The sequence below is a fragment of the Peromyscus californicus genome, unplaced genomic scaffold (assembly GCF_007827085.1).
Source record: "Peromyscus californicus insignis strain IS unplaced genomic scaffold, ASM782708v3 Scaffold_6__1_contigs__length_162567912, whole genome shotgun sequence".
NCBI lineage: Eukaryota > Metazoa > Chordata > Mammalia > Rodentia > Cricetidae > Peromyscus > Peromyscus californicus.
The window spans coordinates 105,130,349-105,153,405 of NW_026294584.1; the positions used below are offsets into that span (position 1 = coordinate 105,130,349).

At 43.1% G+C, this 23,057-nt stretch overlaps 2 protein-coding genes across 2 annotated transcripts; both read left to right on the forward strand.

Moving 5' to 3' along the window:
* Positions 1 to 5,565: 5,565 nt before the first annotated feature.
* LOC128099363 (vomeronasal type-1 receptor 44-like) lies at positions 5,566 to 6,498 on the forward strand. The gene has a single exon (XM_052721252.1). It carries the CDS (start codon positions 5,566 to 5,568, stop codon positions 6,496 to 6,498), a length of 933 nt encoding a protein of 310 aa, XP_052577212.1.
* An 8,940-nt stretch (positions 6,499 to 15,438) lies between these two features.
* LOC128099362 (vomeronasal type-1 receptor 94-like) lies at positions 15,439 to 16,374 on the forward strand. The gene has a single exon (XM_052721251.1). The coding sequence runs from the start codon at positions 15,439 to 15,441 to the stop codon at positions 16,372 to 16,374; it is 936 nt and encodes a 311-aa protein (XP_052577211.1).
* The last annotated feature ends 6,683 nt before the right edge of the window (positions 16,375 to 23,057 follow it).

A 23,057-nucleotide genomic window follows, 5' to 3' on the forward strand; every position in this document is an offset into this window, starting at 1 on the left:
CCCTCTACCTTTTCATGTTATTATTTTTTTAAATTTACTTGTAGATGCCACTCACAGCTCGAATCCTGAAGCCGAGAGTGTGGAAACTGAGGCACAGGGAACACTACATGGAAAGCAGGTGTTCCATGTGAGGACTGAGCCAGGCAGAGGCTGCCTGTTAACACTGTAGGGAGAGATCCTCAGAGCCATGGGAAGTCATGGGAGAACCAGGAGTCTCTATCCCAGAGCAGACTCATCAAAAAGTATGAAGTGGGTCGGGACTGATTACATTTGAGTTCAAAATGAGCCTAGTTAGAATTGTCTATCGGGTGCACACTTTCTGATCCATCCAGCAGCTGTAGCAAGGGAATTTAGACAAAGTTTGTGCTCAGCTCTCCCCAAGAGGCTGTTAAGGACACAGGGAGTAAGATCAACAGGCAGGGAAGATGATGCACTGGGATGTCACAGTTCTGTGCTCCCCAGGGAAAACTTGTCACCTTTGACAGACACTAAAATTACAAACTGCAGAGATGTATTAGACTCCCCTAACCTAAGCCTGCACAGATCTCCTCAGACAGAGTCCTCCTCTGCCATGTCCATCTGGGTAAGTGCTCTGCACCCAAGTGCAGAATCAGAAGGCGGTCGGGTCCCAGGTAGGCTGTGGGAGGAGGAGCAGTGGGGCTCAGGGAGGTTTTCAGCATCTGCAGAGGAGACGCTGAGCTCTGACAGTCCCTTGGAACAGGGACTGTGCTCTGCATGGGCAAGGAGTATGTTTTTTCTTAGGATATTCATTTCCTTAAGCTCCTAAAATCCATCAGTTTTCCATAGGGGATATCAATTGATTTTTTGTTTGCATTTATTTTTTCTAAAGTAAATGATTTTTTGCATTAGCACTCAAGTTACACAGTGTATTCTCTTGATTTATCCTTCCCTATACATGTTCTCATGTTATTAAGCAAAGCTTGAACACAAATCTTAATGTAATGCCCTCACCCTCTGTATCTGTCTAGAACTATTATTGATGGACATTACTTCTGTGGTTTGAATAATGAAGAGATTTGAATCTTTACAAGGAAATGAGGTTGTAGGTTTAAAGCCCCCCAGAGGGGAGCCTCACACTGGGGTGCAGTTACTCCCCATTCATCTTTAGGTACTAGAACGCAGAGGCTGTGCTTAGCCTGGGCTCTGCCCACTGGGATATCTCAGCTGAGGATGACATATCACATTCATGTGAACCTCGTGGTGGTTCCCACTCTCCAGGTCCTAAGATCAGGAATCCATGGCTCCTGGGGCTTGGGAGAAATATTTGAAAAGCACTGCTTTGAGAATAACTGGATTTTGGTTCTTTCTCTAAGCCTGATCTGTGTTCTTAGCTCCCAGAATTCCCCAAACTGTATCTTCTCATGGAGTCAGGAAAAGATAAAGGGAAATCTGTGTCCATTTTTGTTACAAAGCGACCATCAAAACTGCCTGGCCAGAAAACCTGTAACCCATGTCCCATCACTGGTCCACTAGGAAAGCAAAACTCCTGCAGAACAGTTGGGAGTCTCTGTAGTAACAGCAGATGCCCATGAAAAATCTCCTGTCAGGTTTCTGTGATGAGGCTCCTCTAGGACTTCCTGTTCCTTCACAGTAAAGGTGTATTGTTTTCTCTTGCTGTTTCTGAAGACGTGTTTTGAAATACTGCAACAGTTTAGTTGAAAGGCTAATGACAACAAAAAAGATTTCAGCCATTCCTTAGCCCAAGTATTCTTCATGCTTTCCCCCATCACATCCCTACAGTTTCTTTACTTCATGGCCTCTCTGGACACAGGACTGACATCTACGTGATGGTTTTCCTTCCAGGAGGCACCGATGGCCTCTCCCCACTGTCTTTGAGTTTGCCAAGTAGAATTGACAGAGAATACTGTAGGGCTGGAGAGATGGCTCAGCCATTAAAGGCTAGGTTCACAACCCAAAACATAAGAGAATACTGCCCATTGTAACTCAATTCTAAACACAACCTACTGTCGTGAAGCAGAGCCAGTCCACCTTCCAAACCCCTGTGCTCATTGTACATGAATGCACAACAGGGGATGAGAGCTATGACAACATGGTAAAAGTGAGCTGTGTGAAAATGACAAATACAAGCACACAATTTCATAAACATATGTGCAGACAGGTATCTGTCCACCCTGATGGAAACCATGATCTTTACACGGCCTCTCAACACCAGGAGATGGGCAGGTGACTCTGTGGTGCACAGGAGGAAACAGACATCATCCCCCTACCCTTTCTCCTCCCTGGATGCAGTGCACACACAGGACCCTGAGCTCCCAGCATGCAGTGCCATCTGCAGAGGGGTTTCCTGTAGCATGAATCTTAAAAGTGACTGTGAAATTTCACCTCCTTACTCATAAGGTTCTCAAGTGACTTCAAAGCTATGATCTCCTGAAGCCATGATGCTATGAATATGGCTGGAGAATCCTGGGCCCCCAAAATGCCTGGCTTCCCTGAGTAATTTACATTTTGCAGGGCTGTAGTTACTGAAGTGACCCTAAAAATAGCACAGCCTGTACCCCACTCTATAGAGAATGATAACACCCTAACTGGGGAGTTTGACAGTGTGGTGTCTTTGTAAGGATCATTTCCTCTGTGTGTGTGTGTGTGTGTGTGTGTGTGTGTGTGTGTGTGTGTGTGTCTGTCTGTCTGTCTGTCTGTCTCTGTGTGTGTCTGTGCGTATATGTCTCTCTGTGTGTGAATTCAGCTGAATATAAAAAGACCTGCATTTCACAAAAATGATTGGAAAAAAACACATTTAAGGATTAACTTGTTAGTAACTGCTAGTGAATACATATATTTCATGTTTTTTTTTAAGCTTTTAAAACTTGACCAGTGTGTACTTAACCTTCCATGACATTTGTACATGAAACATGCCTTCCATTATGAGTGTGCACGGGTCATAAGCTGACATTCAGGGTGAGTGCCAGTGAGCATCATTATCCCTGTATCTTGAAGGCAAATGGAGCGTTGATTATTGTTTGTTACCCTGGGGTCATCACCACACAAACTCAAACCTGCTGGCTGTGTGGTATAAGCTGTCATTTCACCTTATTGCTGGAACTGGACTTCCTCCCCATCCTCTTCTTTTTTCCCTTGTTTTTCCTTCTCCCCAACCCCTGACCTCTCTTTGCTGAGACTGAGGTCAGGGACAAGCCCTTGTATTATAAGGAATTTCACAATTCACAGGAGTAATTAGTAGAGCTTAATTAAGACCCTTACTCTCTGGGACTGACGGCCATTGGTCTTTTGAAAGACTAGCCTTTTATACTGATACATAGAATTTTTATTTTAGGAAATCCAAATTATTAGATGTTTTCACCAACTATCCTTCTCTGCTCTGAATTCTTAAATCATATCCAGTGTTTATGAATTTTAATATTTCCCTTTTTGCTTTTTAAAAATATTTCTTTGATTTTTTGAGATTATAATTATATGATTTCCTCTTCCCTTTCCTCCCTCCAAACCCTTTCAAATAGCTCTCCTTGCTGTCTTTCATTCTCATGGCTTCTTTTTTTCATTAATTACATACATATATATTCTTAAATGCACAAATGCAACCTGGTCGGTCTGTATAATGTTACTTGTATGTATGTTGAAGGCTATTCATCTGGTTTTGGGCAACCAATCGGTGTGCTCTTCCCTGGAGAAGACTATTTTTCCTGCTCTCAGCATTCCTTAGTTTGTTATGGTTCTGTGTAGGTTGTTGTCCTTGTTTAGCTCATGGTTTGGTAGTCACATTGGTAAGATTTTATTGGTGTATCTTCTTAACACTACCAGGAGGCACAATATCACAGCACTCCTCGGTCCCCTGGCTCTTCAGTCTTCCCACCCCCTCCACTCCCTGATCCTGGCTCCTCAATGTTTCCACCCCTCCTCTGCAATGTTCTCTGAGCCTTGGTTACAGGAGTTCTTTGGTGGATGGATCCGCTGAGACTGGGACCTACAACTCTACGTGTTGACCAGTCAAGGTTTTCTGCAATGGTCTCCGTCTGTTGCAAAGAGAAGTTTTCTTGATGAGAGGTGAGGAGTACACTTATCTGTGGATTTAAGAACAAATATTTAGAACATTTTAAACATCTTTGCTTCTTGTTAATATATTACAGTACCACATGGTCTGAATAACTATAAAATGATTTATTCTATACCCTTGATTTTCAGTTGATAATACTTTACTATGAATCTGGGTTGTTTTTTTTAACAATATTATATACCTCATATCCATGATAGTTCCTTAAAGGAAATGATGAATTCTACATGAAGTACTCACTGAGTTCTTTCACTTACTTTTGGATGGCTTCTCTAAAGTCGGGAGAAGTCCCCTGCTCCCTGAAAGAGATGGAAACTTAAGACTCCCATGGAGCCAATCCTTCAAGACTTCTCATTTAACTATGACCTTAGAATGAAATGGCCTTGAATCTATTATAATTGTAGCTTTATTTACCACACTGATTATATATCCCAGAAGAGAAAAAGTAAGAGTATGTTCACACTGATTGGATCTTGGGGTCTTTTCTTGGAGGCTACTCATCATGGCAGGAGATTACAGTTATAGGTTGGGTGCAGAGTCACTTAGAATTCAGAGAAAGACCTACATTTCAAACTCTCTGGAAAGGGAACTCTGCTCCATCATTCTACTGTTTTAGTTATTTTTGTCCTTTCTGTTTCAGGCTGGGAAAGAGCTGATCAGTTATTAACAGAGCTGCATTAACTCTCCCAGGCCACATCTACAAGGCACTGTATGAGAAATCCAGCAGCTAACATGTCTATAGAGATCAGTCTGTACCGGAAACACTTCCATGTTTGGTGTGTATACATCTTCTTTCACACCTAGGGTCTTCTTGAAACAGGCACATGAATGTTCACTTGTTCCAGAGTAAGTGACTAGAGCTCAGTCTCAGAGCGCTCAGAACCACACTCCGAGGAAACGGCAGGTAGGGGATGGAGTTTGATTCAGAGTTCAAACTGGTAAGCATTTGCTCTTGAGGTTTATTAAGAAGATTTGGACTGGCAGTGAAGGAACAAACAAGGAGGACACTGAAGTACAATGACCCTGTGGTGTGGAGCCCATGGGCACACTTTCCTTGGGAAGGTCATCTCTCAGGCTGTGTGCAATCTTCTCCACTCAAATTCAGCAAACAGGTAGAGCTATTGTGTGTCTGGTAATCAAGATGATGCGATAAAAAACAAGTAATATGTAGCTCTTGCTGCAGAACAAACCAAACACATGGATTGGGAGAGGAAATGTTTCTTATAACTCTCAGAAATGGTTAACGTATAAGAAAGCTTATATTCTGAGGTAACCCAACAATGGTACACAAATCCAGCCTTGATCGGGAAGCATTAGGACTTTGGGGACAGTGGAGATGCTTTGAGGGGCTATGAGCTGGGAGTTCTAATTAGATGACATAGAATTGGGATGAATGAATTCTTGTTGCCAGCTCAATGTTGTTTGGCATTCATGAACAAGGCAGTATTTGTGGTATTTGTAATGAAGTTTTCTCTTTTTTCCTAAGATTTTTGCTATTTGCTTTCTATCCACATACAATGAATAAAGCTAACACACTCCACAATAACACAATCATAAAAATCACCTTGTTCTCTGAAGTGAGTGTTGGGATCTCAGCTAACAGCATCCTTTTTCTCTTCCACCTCTGCGTGTTCTTTGGTGGGCACAGACCTAAGCCCATTGTTCTCTCCATTGATTTCTTGTCCCTAACCCAATTAATGATGCTTATAACTATGAGCCTCATAGCTGCCGACATGTTTGTATCTCGGGGGAGGTGGGATTCCACCACATGCCAATTCCTTATTTATTTGCACAGGTTTTTGAGGGGACTCTCCCTTTGTGCTACTTGCCTGCTGAATGTCGTTTGGGCCATCACCCTCAGCCCCAGAAGCTCTTGTTTAGTGAAGTTCAAACATAAATCTCCCTATCACATCTCATGTGTCCTTATTGTTCTATGTATCATCTATATGTTTTTTAGCAGTCATCTCTTAATATCAATTACTGCCACCCCCAATTTGACCTCAGGTCATTTTATGTATGTCACTCGGTCTTGTTCACTTCTTCCCGTGAGCTACTTTACACGAAGCACATTTTCTACACTGCTGGCCTTCAGGGAAGCCTTCCTGATCAGTCTCATGGCACTCTCCAGCGGGTACATGGTGGTTCTCCTGTGCAGGCACAAGAAGCAGTCCCAACATCTTCACAGCACCAGCCTTTCTCCAAAAGCATCTCCAGAGCAAAGGGCCACCCGGGCCATCCTGATGCTCGTGAGCTTTTTTGTGATTTTCTACATTTTGGACTCTGTTATCTTCCACTCAAGAATGAGATTCAAGGACAGCTCAATATTCTACTGTATCCAGATTCTCATGTCCCATAGCTATGCCACAGTCAGTCCCTTTGTGTTAATTAGTACTGAAAAGCGTCTAATTAAGTTTTTGAGGTCAATGTGTGGGAGAACAGTAAATATTTGATTATTCAGTGATGGGTATGATCCCCTAATGTAAGCAATATGCTGACATGAGAGCTGTGAATCGCGGCATGACGGGAACATTCTGTGGCTTAAATTGAAATATGGAATCATCCCTTTTCTGTTGAATCTGTTTACTGTGTGTGGATGGCAGGTTATATAAAGAAAATTAAACTGCATGCCCCTCAGATATCACATGAAATTTATATTTCTGAGTGGGTTATCCAAGAATACCTGTGAGGTGACTCTCACTTGATCTGGGTTAGCACATTGCTTTAATTTTTTTTAAACAAGGACTTCTTTTTAAATTTTAACCGTGTGAATATGTTCATGCGTGCATGCCTTTGTGAGTGTGTATGTATGTGTGTGTGTTTCTGTGTGCATACATGGGTACAGATGCCCATGGATGTGAGAGGCATCAGATACTCTGGAGCTAGAGTTATGGGCAGTTGTGGGCCACCCAGTGTGGGTGATGGTAATCAAACTTGAGTCTTCTAGGGGGCAGTATACTTAACTGCCGAGTCATCTCTGTGGCACAGTCCATTACTTTAAATATGTGAGAGTTTATGACATTTTCAATAATTCAGTTGCCACAGTTGTTTATATTTTGGAAAACTACCTAAGGAAATACTGTTTTGAGAATAGATTATCACATGATCTGGAAAACATACATATGGAGGAAAAATATATGCAGAGGACCATACTGTTATTTACACAATGATGCTCATATAGCTGGATTTAAAATAGTCAAAGACAGGAAGAGCCACTGTCTAGAGGTGTCAGGATGTGGGATCAGAACATGGCCTCCCCATGCTGAGGAATGTTAGTCAGTCTGGGTACATGAGGAACAGCTTGAACATCTTACCATGCCAGTGAGTGACATGAGTCCGCAGCACAAACGCAGTGAATTACAAAAGACAGAGCTTCGAGGAGTCAAATCGATAGAGACAAAAGACAAAGTGCTTTTATGGGATGAAGACTTGCAAATTCAAACAGTGAATTAGACATAGATAATTACTTAGCTGTAGCATCAGTAAGTGTCATGAGAACGTCAGATTCTGGCATGCCTACATATTTGAAATGAAACCAGTACCTCTGCAGAGACACACTTCATGCAGGGGAACACATACACAGTCACACACTTCACACAGCTGAACACACTCAGAGTCACACTTCATAAAGATGAACACACTCAGAGGCACACCTCACACAGTAAAAGTGTTATCTATCACACAAAGTGAGATAATGTCACAAACATGAGCCCGCTCACACCTACAGTCGAGTAATTTCACGGTTGACACTTACATGTAATCTAAAGAAAAAACTGAAAACTGGTTGGTGGGAAGAGAAAGACTGGAGAAGAACTGTTCTATGTCCTGTCTACACTTTGAGGGAGTCACAGAGCCTGAGCAAGCTGCACGTTACCAAATGGAATGCTGTTTAATAAGGTGATGTGAGAGAACACTTAGAATGTGAAGAATGTGGAGGACTAGAAAGAAACCACACAGCAGTAAGATGTATAAAACACGTGAGCAGAGGGGGCCTGCGGCTCAAGTCTGTAATCCTGAGGTTGAAACAGGAAGATTGTGAGTGCAAGGTCAGCATGAGTTACAGGAGGGAGTCCAGGCCATCACATAACAGCAATAAAACCAAAATTAAAAATAAGAATAAAAGTACTTTTAAAAATTCAGGCAGTGGGACCGGGTCCTATGCTCATTGCATGAGTCGGCTGTTTGAAACCTGGGGCCTATGCAGGATCACTTGGCTCGGCCTGGGAGGAGGGGACTGGACCTACCTGGACTGAGTCTACCAGGTTGATCTCAGTCCTCAGGGGAGGCTTTGCCCTGGAGGAGGTGGGAATGGGGAGTGGGCTGGGGGGAAGATGAGGGGGCGGGAGGCGGGGAGAACAAGGGAATCCATGGCTGATATGTAGAACTGAATTGTATTGCAAAATAAAAATAAAAAAATCCCAAATAAACATATGGAAACTATGCAAGGGAAAAGTTTAGTCTTCCTTCATGTCACTGGGTGAAGAACATAAAAGTCACAATGAGACATGATACTCACACATCAGAACAGTACCAACACTGACTGGCAGAGGGAATGGTGAATGCTAGGAGCTTTGGGCAAAGTATGGACATTTCTTTCTTTTTTTTTTTTTTTGGTTTTTTGAGACAGGGTTTCTCTGTGTAGCTTTGCGCCTTTTCCTGGAACTCACTTGGTAGCCCAGGCTGGCCTTGAACTCACAGAGATCCGCCTGGCTCTGCCTCCCGAGTGCTGGGATTAAAGGCGTGCGCCACCAACGCCCGGCGACATTTCTTAATCCATAACACCGGAGAGAACACTCTCAGAGCCACAGGCAACTCACGGGAGTACCCAAAGCCCCTCATCCTAAGGCAGAGAAATTAAAAAGTCTGAAACAGGTAGAGACCAATTACATATGAAGTTAAGAATGAGCGAAGTTTGGGTTGCCTATGTGATGTGACCCTTTCATTCCTCTGGCAGATGTGTCATGGGAGTTTATGAGAAAAGTTTCAGCCCAGTGCCCACCAAGAGGCAAACAAAATTCTCACCAGGGATGCCATGTTTCTGGGCTCCCCAGTGGGATCTTAATCACATACAGACATTAGAATTGTAGGCTGCAGAGAAGCATTAAATGCACCAGTAACCCAAGCTTGCGCAGATCTCCTCAGGCAGAGTCCTCCCTTGCCATGTCCATCTGGGTAAGTGCTCTGCACCCAAGTGCAGCATCAGAAGGTGGTCGGGTCCCAGGCAGGCTGTGGGAGGAGGAGCAGCGGGGCTCAGGGAGCTTTTCAGCATCTGCAGAGGAAAGGCTGAGCTCTGACAGCCCCTCGGCATAGGGACTGTGTTCTGTGCAAAGGGCAATGAGGGGGTTGCATTGTAGAATTTGTTTCCGTAATTTAGAATCTTCCAATTATATTGCGTTAATTTTAAGCCTGTATTTATTTTTGAATGTAAAGTTCATGTTGACTAGCTGTGTCAGCATTCATGTTATATATGTGTACTTTCACAAACATGTCATTCGAGAACTGACGTTTTCTTTTCCATTTTAATTATAAACCCTTTTAGCATCTGTGATTGTCATATCCCAAATACAAGTATTATAAGTGACTTCTGAGTTTTGGTAATTAAAAATAATTTCAGGATCTTTAGAAATGAGTTTCACCCTAATTTCATATCTTAGTGGATACTCTCTCATTGCTACAAAATATCTACCCAATTTTCTCATTACATTTTTGTCTCTCAATTTACCTTCAGAAGTTATCAGCTAGTGGTGTTGGTCCCTGCCCATGCTTCATAAGTTAAGACATGCCAGTGGAGGGGACCGTGGAGATAGGCTGCAAACAACTAACCATTGAACACACAGAGAATGTGATGGTCTCTCTGGACCCTGAGGAACCAGGAATTGGTAAGTTGCAGAGCTTGGGGGAAACAATCTTTATGTTCTATTAATTGAAATAAATATCCTTTCCAATCCCCCTGCTAGTGGAAATTCATGGTTCTTCCTTCCTTCCTTCCTTCCTTTGGAGAAGCCTATGGGACAGACTATCTCTTTCATTTCCTTTGCTCTGTGCATAGCTTTCATATGTTTTCCAAACTGCATCCTTTTCTAGATAGAGAAACTCAAACCTCTGTGCTTTTATTGTTACTCACATACAGTGCATGTGACAAGGAGGGTAAAGCCAGCCAGGGAGAAGTTAGTCTCAGTTGTGACTGCATTGTGGGGAGGGTCAGGAAGACAGGTTCTTCTGCAGCCCATGTGAGTTTCCTAGGGCTGAAAGTGGTGTCTGTGACCAAGTTCTTCCAGATTTCTCGTTCCTCACTTTAGAAGAATGCTGTTCTACTTCAGTTTCTGGAGGAGTATGTAAACCCATTAGTGAACATTCTTGCTGCAGGTTTGAGCCATGGGAAGGCCTGTAATCATTTCAATTACAAAACCAATGTGAGGGCTAACCAGAAAGAGCTGCCATTTCTTAGCCCGAATATTCCTCATGCTTTTGCTCATCACGTTGCGGAAGCTGATTTACATCATGGGCTCTCTGAACACAGAGCTGGCGAATGCTTGGTGATGGTTTTCCTTTCATGATGCACCCACCATCTCTCCAGTGTAGCTGTGGCTTTCCAGGTAGAACTGTGCAACACACAGAGCACACTGTTTAGTTCCATCTCATCCTAAACACCCTTGCAAGAGGCAGGAGCAGTTCCCCTTTCCAAACCATCCCATGCATTTTGCATTGTCTCCCAGCAGGGGTGAGAGTGAAGACCACATGGTAAAGGTGCTTTGCGGGATATTTGATCACACTGTTATCCCAAGACCGTGTTATTTAAATAAAAACCTGAGATCAGGAGACAGAGCCAGTGGCTAGTTGGCAGGAAGTAGCCATGGAGGGTAAAGAGGGAGTCAGGAAGACAGATAGAGAAACGAACAGGAAGTATAAGGGAGGGACAAAGAGCTGGCAGTTCCTTTTGGATTGGAACAGTGGAAAAAGGTCTTGCTTCCTGAGACACCAGCTAAGGAGGAAGGTCAGCTAGTTGCTCCTCAACCTCTGAGAAGGTTTTCACCCCAGTTTCTGACTCCCGAATCTTTATTGATAAAAATCATAAGATGCAAATTTGGATTAAAACAACAACAGAAGTGAGCAGTATGAAGATCGCAAAAATCAAGCACATGGTTTTGTAAACATAAGGGTGGACAGGTATCCCTCAGTCCTGATGTAAACCATGCTCTGTACACTTTCAACACCAGGTCGTGGGTGGGCTGTATACATGCTGCAGAGGAGGAACATTACTCCTGCCTATCTCCTCCCTGGATGCAGTGTGCCCACATGACCTTAAGCACCCAGCATGCACCAGGGACTGCAGAAGCATTTCTTCCTCCCATTCCACTCTCCACTTCCCTCCAGATCACAAGTCCAGGTCATTGTCCTGAGCACTTGTCATTTGTTTGAGGCCTGTTTAATGATGCCATTGGTCTCAGGTTCTCCATGATTGACTGGGTAACTGCAGGAGGACACCGTGTCTACAGTTGTGGCTTCCTGGTTCCATGCCGGACAGGGGGCTCTAACTCTGATGTCCTGAGCAGCTGAACCTTCACAGTCAGTTCTAACAAGGAATGCTCAGGATTCTTCCGGACATTTCTTGCTCCAGGTGTATTTTGTTCTCCTCTTCTGTCCTTTAAGCCTTTCCTTCCTCTTCCCCAATGTGACTACTCCACGTGATTCTTATTTTGCAAATCTGCATCATTTCTCTGTCACTCATGCCCTTATATGCAGAACATCAGCCCTTTCTCTTTGCATGATATAATAGGCCATCCCAGCATACTCACTCTCAAGTTCTACGTTTGAGAAGTGCCTCTTAAGACACCTTGCAGAGGTCATAGAGTATTTTGTCTGCTGACCACAAAGACCATGCTGAGCTAGGCAGATGTGAGTCAAAGCGCCTGATCTGGGAGGGCAGGCCAGGCTAGGAGATGCATTATAGCTTGTTTCACGAAGGGGACACAATTCTGAGAATGCCATCTGTAGAAGCGACACAATAGCCCAGAACTGCAGCACCTTTCTCTACTAGACTTACTTTGTAATGGGTAAAGAGTTTGACACCACGTATATTTTGATGTAGAAGTTGAACGGATACGACTGGGTGCCCTGCAAAATGTGGGCATAGTGGACAACTAGAGGGAATTTTGTGTCACCTGGTGAGCTGGTGCCCTTGATTGCATGAAATCCTGTCCCTATCCTTGGGCTGTGTTCTGAAGAGAGGAGGAGAGCTTTCTCTTGTTGCTGTGCAATTCCACCTCCGGAAAAGCTCTTCCAGATGGGGCAGAGCAGGGATCGCTGAAGCCACGATGTTGAGGGTATCCCTGAGGGTTCAAGGTCTCTGCACCTGTCTTACTTTCCTAAGAGCTTCAGGTTGCAGGGCTGCGGTTTCTGAAATTTGGGTCTCCCAACACCCACATAAAAGCCTAGCTTGGAAGCCAGAGAGAAGACTCAGCAGTGAAGAGCACATACTGCTCTTGCAGAGAACTCAGGTTGGTTCCCAGTATCCACATCAAGCAGCTTACAACTGCCTCTGACTCCAGCTCCAGAGGACCTGACACCCTACTGTGGACTCTGTGGACACCTGCACATATGTGTGAAAACACAAACACCCGTAATTAAAAATGAAATAAAAATAAAGCCACAGAACATGTGGCTTTACAGGCAGTGAAACACATTGCACAGGAGTTTGACAGTGAGATATCCGTGTAAGACTCACTGTTCTCTCTCTCTTCTCTCTTACTTTCCTCTTTGCTTTCAGGAACTAAAAAGAATTAACTAAAAAATGAGTATTCCACAGGAATAGCATGCTAATACCAAGGCTAAAGTGTATGTTTCAGATTAGCTTGGTTTTAGATTTTTATTTTATTTTTAATTATGGGTGTTTGTGTTTTCACACATATGTGCAGGTGTCCACAGAGTCCACAGTAGGGTGTCAGGTCCCCTGGAGCTGGAGTCAGAGGCAGTTGTAAGCTGCTTGATGTGGACACTGGGAACCAACCTGAGTTCTCTGCAAGAGCAGTATGTACTCTTCACTGCTGAGACTTCTCTCTGGCTTCCAAGTCAGTCTTTTATGTGGGTGTTGGAGACCCAAACTCAGATCATATGCTTGCTCAACAAGTGCTCTTATCCACGGAGCCATTTCTCGGCCCCTTCAAGCTAGTCTTTTAGAGTGTTTCAGTGCGTGCATTCTCTAGCATGAAATGTATGTACTTCAACACACCAACACAAACATGCACTCATGCACAGCATCTGTTATGTAAGTCTACAGAAGTTACAAAATGTCCCATGGACTGGTGACAGTATGTTCCATGGAACTTGGAGAATCCTAGAACCCTTATTGCCACTTCACTGTGATTTTCCCAGGATCATCACAAGATAATTCAAACACAATGAATGTGTACAGAAAATTATTTCACCTTCTCTTAACTTTGGAAAAATTAATCTTTCCTCTCTCCCTCATTGTGACTGGGACCTGAGAAATACCTTTATATGTTATAGAAAAACTTCACAATTAAATGGAAACAATTCAATAAAATTTATTTACCCAAGATGCTATTGCTATGTAGAATATCCAGTCTATTTATCTTGCAATATGATGAACTCTTCTAATGATACTATTAAATTTTTATTTTTGGAAATTGTCTTTTAAAAATATTTTTGCCAATTATTCATCACAGTTCTGAATTCTTAAAGGGAAACTCATGTTTATGAATTTTAATTTTTTTCTTCCCCTTAATACCCAATGCTAGAGTCACATGGTCTAAATAATTACAAAATAGTTTCGTCTTACAACCTTGATTTTTAAACAATATTTCTTTTAATGTCATTTCACTGCAAAAATGATAAAATGTCAATGTTCTTATGTGTGCCAGAAGACAGCTTTGTAGTTCATTCTCTCTCTCTGCCTTTCCATTGACTAAGGTGACCAAGGTCTCATAACCACTGATCCATTTGTCAGCCCTTAAATATGTATCTTGTCTAGACTCAAAGTTGTGATCCCCCTGTCTCTGCCTCTTAAGAGTATCCTACCAGTGTGCTCCACCACACACACCTTTGTTGCTCACACCACCTGCTCTGTATGTATGATGCTACATGACAGCAAATGCATGTGGTCCATTAGAGACACTGTGCCAGCAGACCATTTGACCAACTCCCTGGTACAAGTTCTAGACTCCGGACCTTTGAGTCTGGAGAAATAACACTGCTCACTCAAAGGAGAGATGACATCAGAATCCTAAGGAGTCTGCCTTTCATGTTGGCTTGAGTGCTTTTCCTTTCGTTAGAACCACATGATGGAATGGCCCTGAAGCTATTGCTGCTGTAGTTCTATTTGAATTCACACGAACCCACTCTAAATTCTCACATTAAAGGAGAAAAAAAATTTTTTTTTTTTGCTCCTATGTGATAACTACCAAGAGCTAACTGGTACTGAAACATGGTCAAGGGGAACAGACACATAGCAGGATTGAGAAAAAAAATGTACATTGGAGCTCTATAGAGGGTTGCTCAGATGTCATGTTGTTCTTGCTTTCTTTCCCCATTTCTGTCTTTTTTATTTCAGGCAGGGACCAAGCTGAGCAGTCATTAACAGAGCTGCCTTAACTCTCCCAGGCCACATGCATGAGCCATGCATGGGAAAAGCAGCAGCCAACACCTCCCAGAGACCATCATGTGCTGGATGCAGTTCCATGACTGGTGTGTAGACTTCATCTTATGTCACTCATGATGTATCCCAGACACAGGCACATGGCTGTCCACATGGTCTAGAGGAGGTGACTGGGAATCAGTCTCAGAGCGCTCAAAGTCACACTCTGAGACAATGACAGGTCATGGGTAGAATGTGAAGTAGTCTGTATTTAGAAATCACAATTCTCAACATTTGCAATAAAACTTTATTAAGAATATTTAGTAGTAAATGAACAGAGTAAAGAGGGCACTGAAATAAATGACCCTGTCCATGTCAAACCCACGGACATACTATCCTCAGAAAGGTTGCATTTCTGGTTTTACATAATCTTCCTAATTCAAAGTCACCTAAACAGCTGTTTGTGTACCTGACAATGAGAAAACTGCAGATTATAACAAGGCCAGTTCCCAGGGAAGCTGTCTCAGCAGGCAGGGGGTAGTCAGTGTGTACTGTGTCCCAGGGCAGCTGTTAATTTATATGAATACTCATGTACCAGGGAGCCTCACAAAGGACAGACAATGAGGTTGGGGTGAGCTGAAGTAGAGGATTTAAATGGAGAAGGATGAATTGGGCTGAACTGATATGTTTGCCCAAAAGTGATAGCCTTGGTTGAGACTCATGGTCAAGGCTGTCTGGGATGAAGTGTATCTCTTGCTTTTCCCCACAAGATTTGCTCTGTGCTTCTTGACCTCATAAGATGAATCAGAGCAGCAAGCTGTACACCTCCACTAACATCAGAAACACCTTCTTCTTTGAGATAATAATTGGGATCTCAGGCAACAGTGTCCTTCTCCTCTTCCATGTCCTCATATCCAGTCGTGAGCATAAGCCCAGACTCACTGACATGCCCATTGGTTTCTTGGCCATAGTCCACCTACTGATGCTGCTGGTTGTGAGTGTCATAGCTACAGATATGTTCATATTTCAGCAAGGATGGGATGACATCACATGTAAATCTCTTGTCTTCTTATACAGATTTTTGAGGGGTCTCTCCATTTGTGCCACCTGCTTGCTGAGTGTCCTCCAGGTCATCACTCTCAGCCCCAGACACTCCTGTTTAGCAAAGCTCAAAAAAATTTTATCACCATGTCACAGCTTATGGTCCTTGTTTGCCCTTTGTTTTGTCTATTCATCCATTTCCAGTAACCTTCTCATCCACATAGTTATCACCCCTAATGTGACCTCAGACCACCTACTGTATATTACCGAATCCTGCTCTCTTCTACCCTTCAGTTTCCCCATGAAATACATAATGTCCACATTGTTCGTGTTCAGGGAAGCATTCTTTATAGGTCTCATGGTCCTCTCCAGTGGGTACATGGTGGTTCTCCTGTGCAGGCACAAGAAGCAGTCCCAGCATCTTCACAGCACCAGCCTTTCTCCAAAAGCATCTCCAGAGCAAAGGGCCACCCGGACCATCCTGATGCTCATGAGCTTCTTTGTGCTGATTTCCATCTTGGACAGCTTTATGTCATTCTCAAGGCATATGTTCAAAGATGATCTAATATTCTACTGTATCCAGATTCTTGTGAGCCACAGCTATGCCTCAGTCAGCCCCTTTGTGTTCATCAGCACTGAAAAGGATATAACTAGGTTTTTAAGGTCCATGTGTGAGCGGATAGTGACTATTTGATTATTCAGTGATGGGTAAGCATCAGAACCATGAGTCACTATAAACATGTTGTGTGGCAGAGACTTTCTCCAGGAGGATGCAGTTCACACTACACTCTACAACTCAGCCATAGAAGGCTGCTAAACCTGCGTCAGGGCTCCAGTGCCATGCTTTCTGAGTAAAGGGTTTTCTGTTGGATAAGAACTCCACATCTATAGGCTGAGAATATGATCTGTGGGTAAGAACACTTGCTATGCAAAAGCTATGACCAGAGTGCAAAACCCCAGTTTACACAAAGAAATGGGGTTTGGCCATGCTTACATACCCACAACAACGGATCTATGAGACAAAGAGATAGGAGGATCTCTGGGGTTCACTGGTCAATAGGCTAGCTCTGAAATTAGTGAGAGACCTTGTTCCCACTGATAAGACAGACAGACAAAGAGAAGAACACCTGAGGGACTTTTCTTACTTCAATACCTGTGTAAAGACACAGATACAAAGACACACACAGACACTCTGGGTCCATGAAGTCAAAGTTTAAATGGTGAATCAGACATGAAAAATGACCTAGCTTTGACATCAGCCAATGTCATGAAAAATGAGGTCTTGCGACATTCTTCTTAATTGGAAAGATAAATCAAATATAAGATTCTATTCATGGTGTATTTTTTTTTTTTTTTTGGTTTTTTCGAGACAGGGTTTCTCTGTGTAGCTTTGCGCCTTTCCTGGAACTCACTTGGTAGTCCAGGCTGGCCTCGAACTCACAGAGATCCGCCTGGCTCTGCCTCCCGAGTGCTGGGATTAAAGGCGTGCGCCACCACCGCCCGGCTCATGGTGTATTTTTATGTCAACGACAGTATCAGGTTTCATCTTAAAAAGAGCCATTTGGGGTGGTATTACAGATAGAAAATACAACTCATCTGTGAGCAGTGATGTCACTGTCCCTGCTTAGATCCCATTGCTTAGCCTTTAGGATCATTTTAAAAAACTTAAGTACTGGGTAATGCAAATAGAACATCTGGAGAAAGATTGTGACATGTCCCTTCTACCTTGAGCTAGTCAAAATGCTGATAACAGACTATGTGCTAACAAAATTGAAGGTTGTGGATGGCTTAACGGGAGAGAATATTTGCAGCTATGTAAAAGAGAATTTTGGGACTTTGTGGAGAAATGAAGGAACTGTCAAACAGAAATGTGTAAACACATGAACATATCTGTTGTGGCACAAGCTTTTAACACAAGCACTTGCTTTAACAGGCAGAGGCAGGCAGAGTTCTAGGAGTTCAAGGCTAGCCTAGTGTATATAGTGAGTTACAGGCCAGCTAGGGCCACATGGTGAGACCCTGTCTCAAAAAAAAAAAAAAAACATTCAATCCCTCCTAGAGTTCCAGTTCTCTCTAGAATGCTGTTTCCATCTATAGTGTCTATTTAATAGTTGACACAAGACACAAGTTGTTAAAAGCATTCTGTTCAAATTATAAAACCAGGAACATTAATCACTCCACATGAAACATTGTACTTGTTTTCTTTTTTGAAACCGAGTCTCTCAGTGTAGCCAAGAGCTAGCCTTGAACTTAAAATCCTCCTGCCTCCAACTGTGGAATTATGACTTTATTCAGACATCAGGAGTGCAGTACTAGGCTTGCATGACCGCAAGCTTCAGCTATAGGTCTCTCGGTCTGTTTTGTCACAGGGCTCATGATGCCTTCCATAAGTGTATTTTAGTTCTGTGGGAGATGGAGCAAAATTGCATTAGTTTCAGAGCCTGTTCCTGCCTCTGTCAGTGAGGACGATGCTTGTCTTTCAGGCTCCTTATGGAGCAGAGCCAGCCTGACCTCAGCCTCAGCTATGTTCCATCTGCTGGTGGTCACTTTGGCTCTCCAGGTCTGCCCTGACTTTTACAGTACATCTAATTTCTGTTACAATTCACTTTCAAATTTCCTCACAGCTAAAATCCTGCAACCGGGAGTTTGGAAATAATGGAAACAGAATCAACACTACCTGGAAAACAAGAGCTCCATGGGAAGACTGACCCAGGGAGAGGCTGTCTGTCACATAGTGTAGAGAGAGGACCCTAGATTCACAGGGAAGTCATGGGAGGCCCAGGAGTCCTGCATCCCAGAGAGAAGCATCACGGTGAAGGAACTTAGTCAGAACTGTATCTAAAGAGTAAGGTGAGAAAAGATAGGGTTGTCTATATGACATAAACTTTTTTATTCCTCCTGCAGCGAGGGCAAGGAAGCTCAGAGAAAAGTTTGTGCTCAGCCCTCCCCAGATTGCTGTTATCCACGACAGAGTAGAGTCAGCTCAACAGGTAAAATGCTCCACTGGGATGCCATGTTTTCATGCTCCCCAGTGGGAACTTGTCATCTTCAACAGATACTTTTAAAGTTCAAACCTCAGAGATGCATTAAGAACTCCCTCTACCTAAGCCTGTGCAGATCTCCTCAGGCAGAGTCCTCCTCTGCCACATTCATCTGGGTAAGTGCTCTGCACCCAAGTGCAGAATCAGAAGGTGGTCAGGTCCCAGGTAGGCTGTGGGAGGAGGGGCTCAGGGAGGTTTTCAGCATCTGCAGAGGAGAGGCTGAGCTCTGACAGCCCCTCGGCACAGGGACTGTGTGCTGTGCAAAGGAGAACGAGGGTGTTTTCTTCTTAGGATTTTTATTTATAGACTCTTAAAATTATGTTTACACAGTCAGGCAGTGGTGGCAATTACCTTTAATCCTAGCACTCGAGAGGCAGAGACAGGTGGATCTCTGTGAGTTCGAGGATAGCCTGGTCTACAGAATGAGTTCTAGGACATCCAGGGCTAAAAACAAAAAAACAAAAAAAATTATTTTTACACTTTCATATTTTTTTCTGAACTTAATGACTCACATTGATTTTGTAGATTTACATACATTATATCCTCAATATTTCCTTTTTATATATAGGATCAGAAACTTGAAAACTCCTAAATTCACAGTTTAATTAAATGATCACCCTTTTTGCATCTATTATTTTCATAGATCAAATGCAATTGATATTTATACAAGTAACTTATGAATTTGAGATGTTAAATGATCAGAAATCTCTATAAGAAATCAAAGCCATATTCCCAAAATTCTACAGCATTCAATCTCACATGACTGCTGTATGCTTATTAGTGTTTGCTCATGGTCACTTTTCTCCCCATTTTATTTATTTATTTACTTTTCAAATACTTTTTTTTTTGGTTTTTGAGACAGGGTTTCTCTGTGTAGCTTTGCGCCTCTCCTGGAACTCACTTGGTAGCCCAGGCTGGCCTCGAACTCACAGAGATCCGCCTGGCTCTGCCTCCCGAGTGCTGGGATTAAAGGCGTGCACCACCATCGCCCGGCTTTCAAATACATTTTTAATTGAGTTGAAATTCTGTCACTTTTCTCCTTCACCTCTGTCATGTCTGGACATTCTCAAATTCATTGACTCTTTATCATTTTTACATACGAATATTTATATGTATGTGTGTACAAATATATGAATGCAACCTTGAGTCCATTTTATTTAGTTTGTGAGTATATAGTTTCTGGGCTAACTACTTTGTTAGGAGTAAGAGGGCTCATCCTTGAGAGAGGCTGTTTCTCCCTCTCTAGGCGTCTCTAGTTGCCTGTAGTTCTTCGTCTAGGGGAAGGACTCCATGAGCTCTTCCCTCTTCTACGTTTGCGTGTCTTTGATATTGCCATGTTCCTGTCGCGTTCATGCCAGCATTTCCAGGAGACACTGGCTCTTTCAAACTCTGCTCCTCTTAGTCAGTATTTTCCAAGCCATAGATGCAGGAGCTGTTTTGTAGATCTACCCATCGTGGCTGGGCAACACAATCGATAGATCTCTGCATTGGGTCCAGCGTGGTTTTCTGTGATGGTCTTCATCTGCTGTAAGGAGAGGCTCCTATGATGAGAAGTTGCAGCTATAAGACTTAGAATGTAGTTAGGAATTGTGTTGGTCTAGCAAAGTGGTGGTAGTAGTTTTTTTTTCCTCTAAGGTCTATGTTCTCACTGGTCCCAGGAAGCTAGGTAGAACCAGGCATGATTTCCCTCCTGTGGTGTGGGTTCTAAAGCCAATCAGGCGGCTGTTGGTTACCACCACGTGAGTGCTCTGTTGCACCTCTATGGATATCTTGCCATGCTCCTCTTTGTGTGGTTCATAGTGTTGGGGCATGATAGGATTATTAACTTCTTCCCTGTTTAGATAGTTTGTACAGTATTTTCTGGTATCATGGATGACAGACCACGGGAAGGAGGCATTCAGGTCAGATTCAGTGAAATAATCTGTGTCTTGTGTCCTAAGTGTGAGGTGTCTTCAGCACCTTTAACCTCTGAGTGGTAACCATGGCTATATCAGTAGTCTATATTGTTTCGGGATGCACTGGACCACCCTTATCCATCCCTCAGGAGACTTCTTTCACTTGGTCCTCAGAGTTGGTTACTCTATGGTTCTTGTGGGAGAATTGTCTGTCAAAGTGGCATAATTTTTTTTATTTCAATTTGGTTTCAAAATCACAAATTAGGGGTGTCAGCCATTAGCCTTGCTTTGCCTAATAGGAACTGTCACCTGAGGGAGCTATGATGATAAGGACATTGATTGTTAAATACACAGTGAACATGGTCCTAAGGCCCAGGAATACAACTTCCAGGGAGAGACAATATTTATTATTCTATTTATCTTTTCTCTTTGTCCTATGTATTGAATAAAAATATGACTTCCAATTTCACTGATAATAGAAATACCTGAATTTCATGTTATTTTATAGTAAATTTGATATAATTGAGCCCCATCCCATCCTGCTCTCTATATTTGGTAATCAGATATTTATGGAACTATATCTTTTCATGAACTTTTGGTGAAAAGTTGAATGTGCACCACAACTTTTCTTGATCCTAGCACAGGAGATAGATTCTAAGCCTCATCTCTCAATGGGCAAGCTCACATGACCACAGTGGACTTATCAGTGTTCACGCATGGATGCTTTTTATTCTCAACTCAAATTTAGACATGAGAAAATAGTGGTGTCAAGACTCAACATCTGCTCTGCTTGCTAGGAAATGTGTCCAGAGCACCAAGACAGTGAGGTTGTTAGAAAACTAAGTACTCAGTGAATACAGGGCATCTTCTACCTTCTGGCTATAAAGACAGGAATTCAACTTCTAGAGAAAGACTACCTGTGTTTCTTCATCCTTTCCTTATGTTCTACACATTGAGTAAATACTTCTTTGAATTTCTTTGACAACGAAAATACCTCAATCTCTATGTGTTGATAACCATTGATCATATATATATATATATATATATATATATATATATATATATATGACGTATATTCATATACATACAGAGAGAGAGAGAGAGAGAGAGAGAGAGAGAGACCCACCGACCCACCTGACCTTTTCATGAACTTATGTGAAAATGGACAGGAACTGAACAACTTGCTTTGTCACAGAGACAATGCCCATATGACCATGCTGGGAGGGAGGTCAGAGCTGCTTAAGAGCAAAGCATGAGTCTCTCATGCATCATTGCTGGGTGATGAGAGAAGCAGGTTATGTCGCAGCACTGTGCGGGGTCCAGTGATGACAGTTGGAGTCTGTGCCATGTTGCTCCTCCAGGTCTTCCTGTTCTATATTTTAAAAGAATGCTTTTCCTGGTCTTTCTGTGTCTGGAGATTTTGGAATATACTGGTACACACACAAGTTGCAAGTCAGAACCCTGAGAACTGGATACAATCTGTTCCTTTTTTTGGGGGGTGGTTTCGAGACAGGGTTTCTCTGTGTAGCTTTGCGCCTTTCCTGGAACTCACTCATGTAGCCCAGGTGGGCCTCAAACTCAAACAAGGATAATTCTGATTCTATTTAAATAACTGCCATTCCGTAAATCAAACACAGCCTGGGTGCTTGTTTCTCATATTCCTGCTATTACTCTACTTGATGCTCTCTCTGTATATAGAGGTGACATCTGCCTGGTGATGGTTTTTCTTCCCTAATGAACCAGCTCTTCTCTCATGTCTTCCTAGCTTTCCAATCAGAACTGTGCAACAAACAGAGCACAGTGTTCAATCCCACCTTATCCTAGACCAAGTCTCACCTTCCAAAACCCTCGGTCCACTTCTACATTAACCAACAGTAGCAACAACAATAGGGTCAAGGCGATCTATATGATGATGACAAACAGTTCCATAAACACATGTGGACAGGTATCTGTCTGCCCTGATGGAAACCATGATCTTTACACAGCCTCTCAACACCAGGAGATGGGCGGGTGACTCCTTGGTGCACAGGAGGAAACAGACATCACACACACCCCTTTCTCCTCTCTGGGTGCAGTGCACACACAGGACCCTGAGCTCCCAGCATGCAGTGCCATCTGCAGAGGGGTTTCCTTCTTCCATTCTACTCTCCACTTCCCTCCAGATCACAAGGTCAGGTCGTTGTCCTGAGCACCTGCCATTGGTTTGAGGACTATTTGATGATGCCGTGGCTCTCAGGTTGTCTGTCCATGATTGACTGGGTAACTGCAGGAGGACACCGTGTCTACAGTTGTGGCTTCCTGGTTTTTTGCCGGACAGGGGGCTCTAACTCTGATGTCCTGAGCAGCTGAGGCCTTCACAGTCGATTCCAGCAAGGAGTGCTCAGGTTTCTTCTGGACATTTCTTGCTCCCTGCATGTTGACTTTTCTTACCCTGCCTGGAA

Excerpts from the sequence above, each read along its gene's own strand:
- LOC128099363 (XM_052721252.1), top strand. The coding sequence starts at position 5,566 with ATGAATAAAGCTAACACACTCCACAATAACACAATCATAAAAATCACC.
- LOC128099362 (XM_052721251.1), top strand. The coding sequence starts at position 15,439 with ATGAATCAGAGCAGCAAGCTGTACACCTCCACTAACATCAGAAACACC.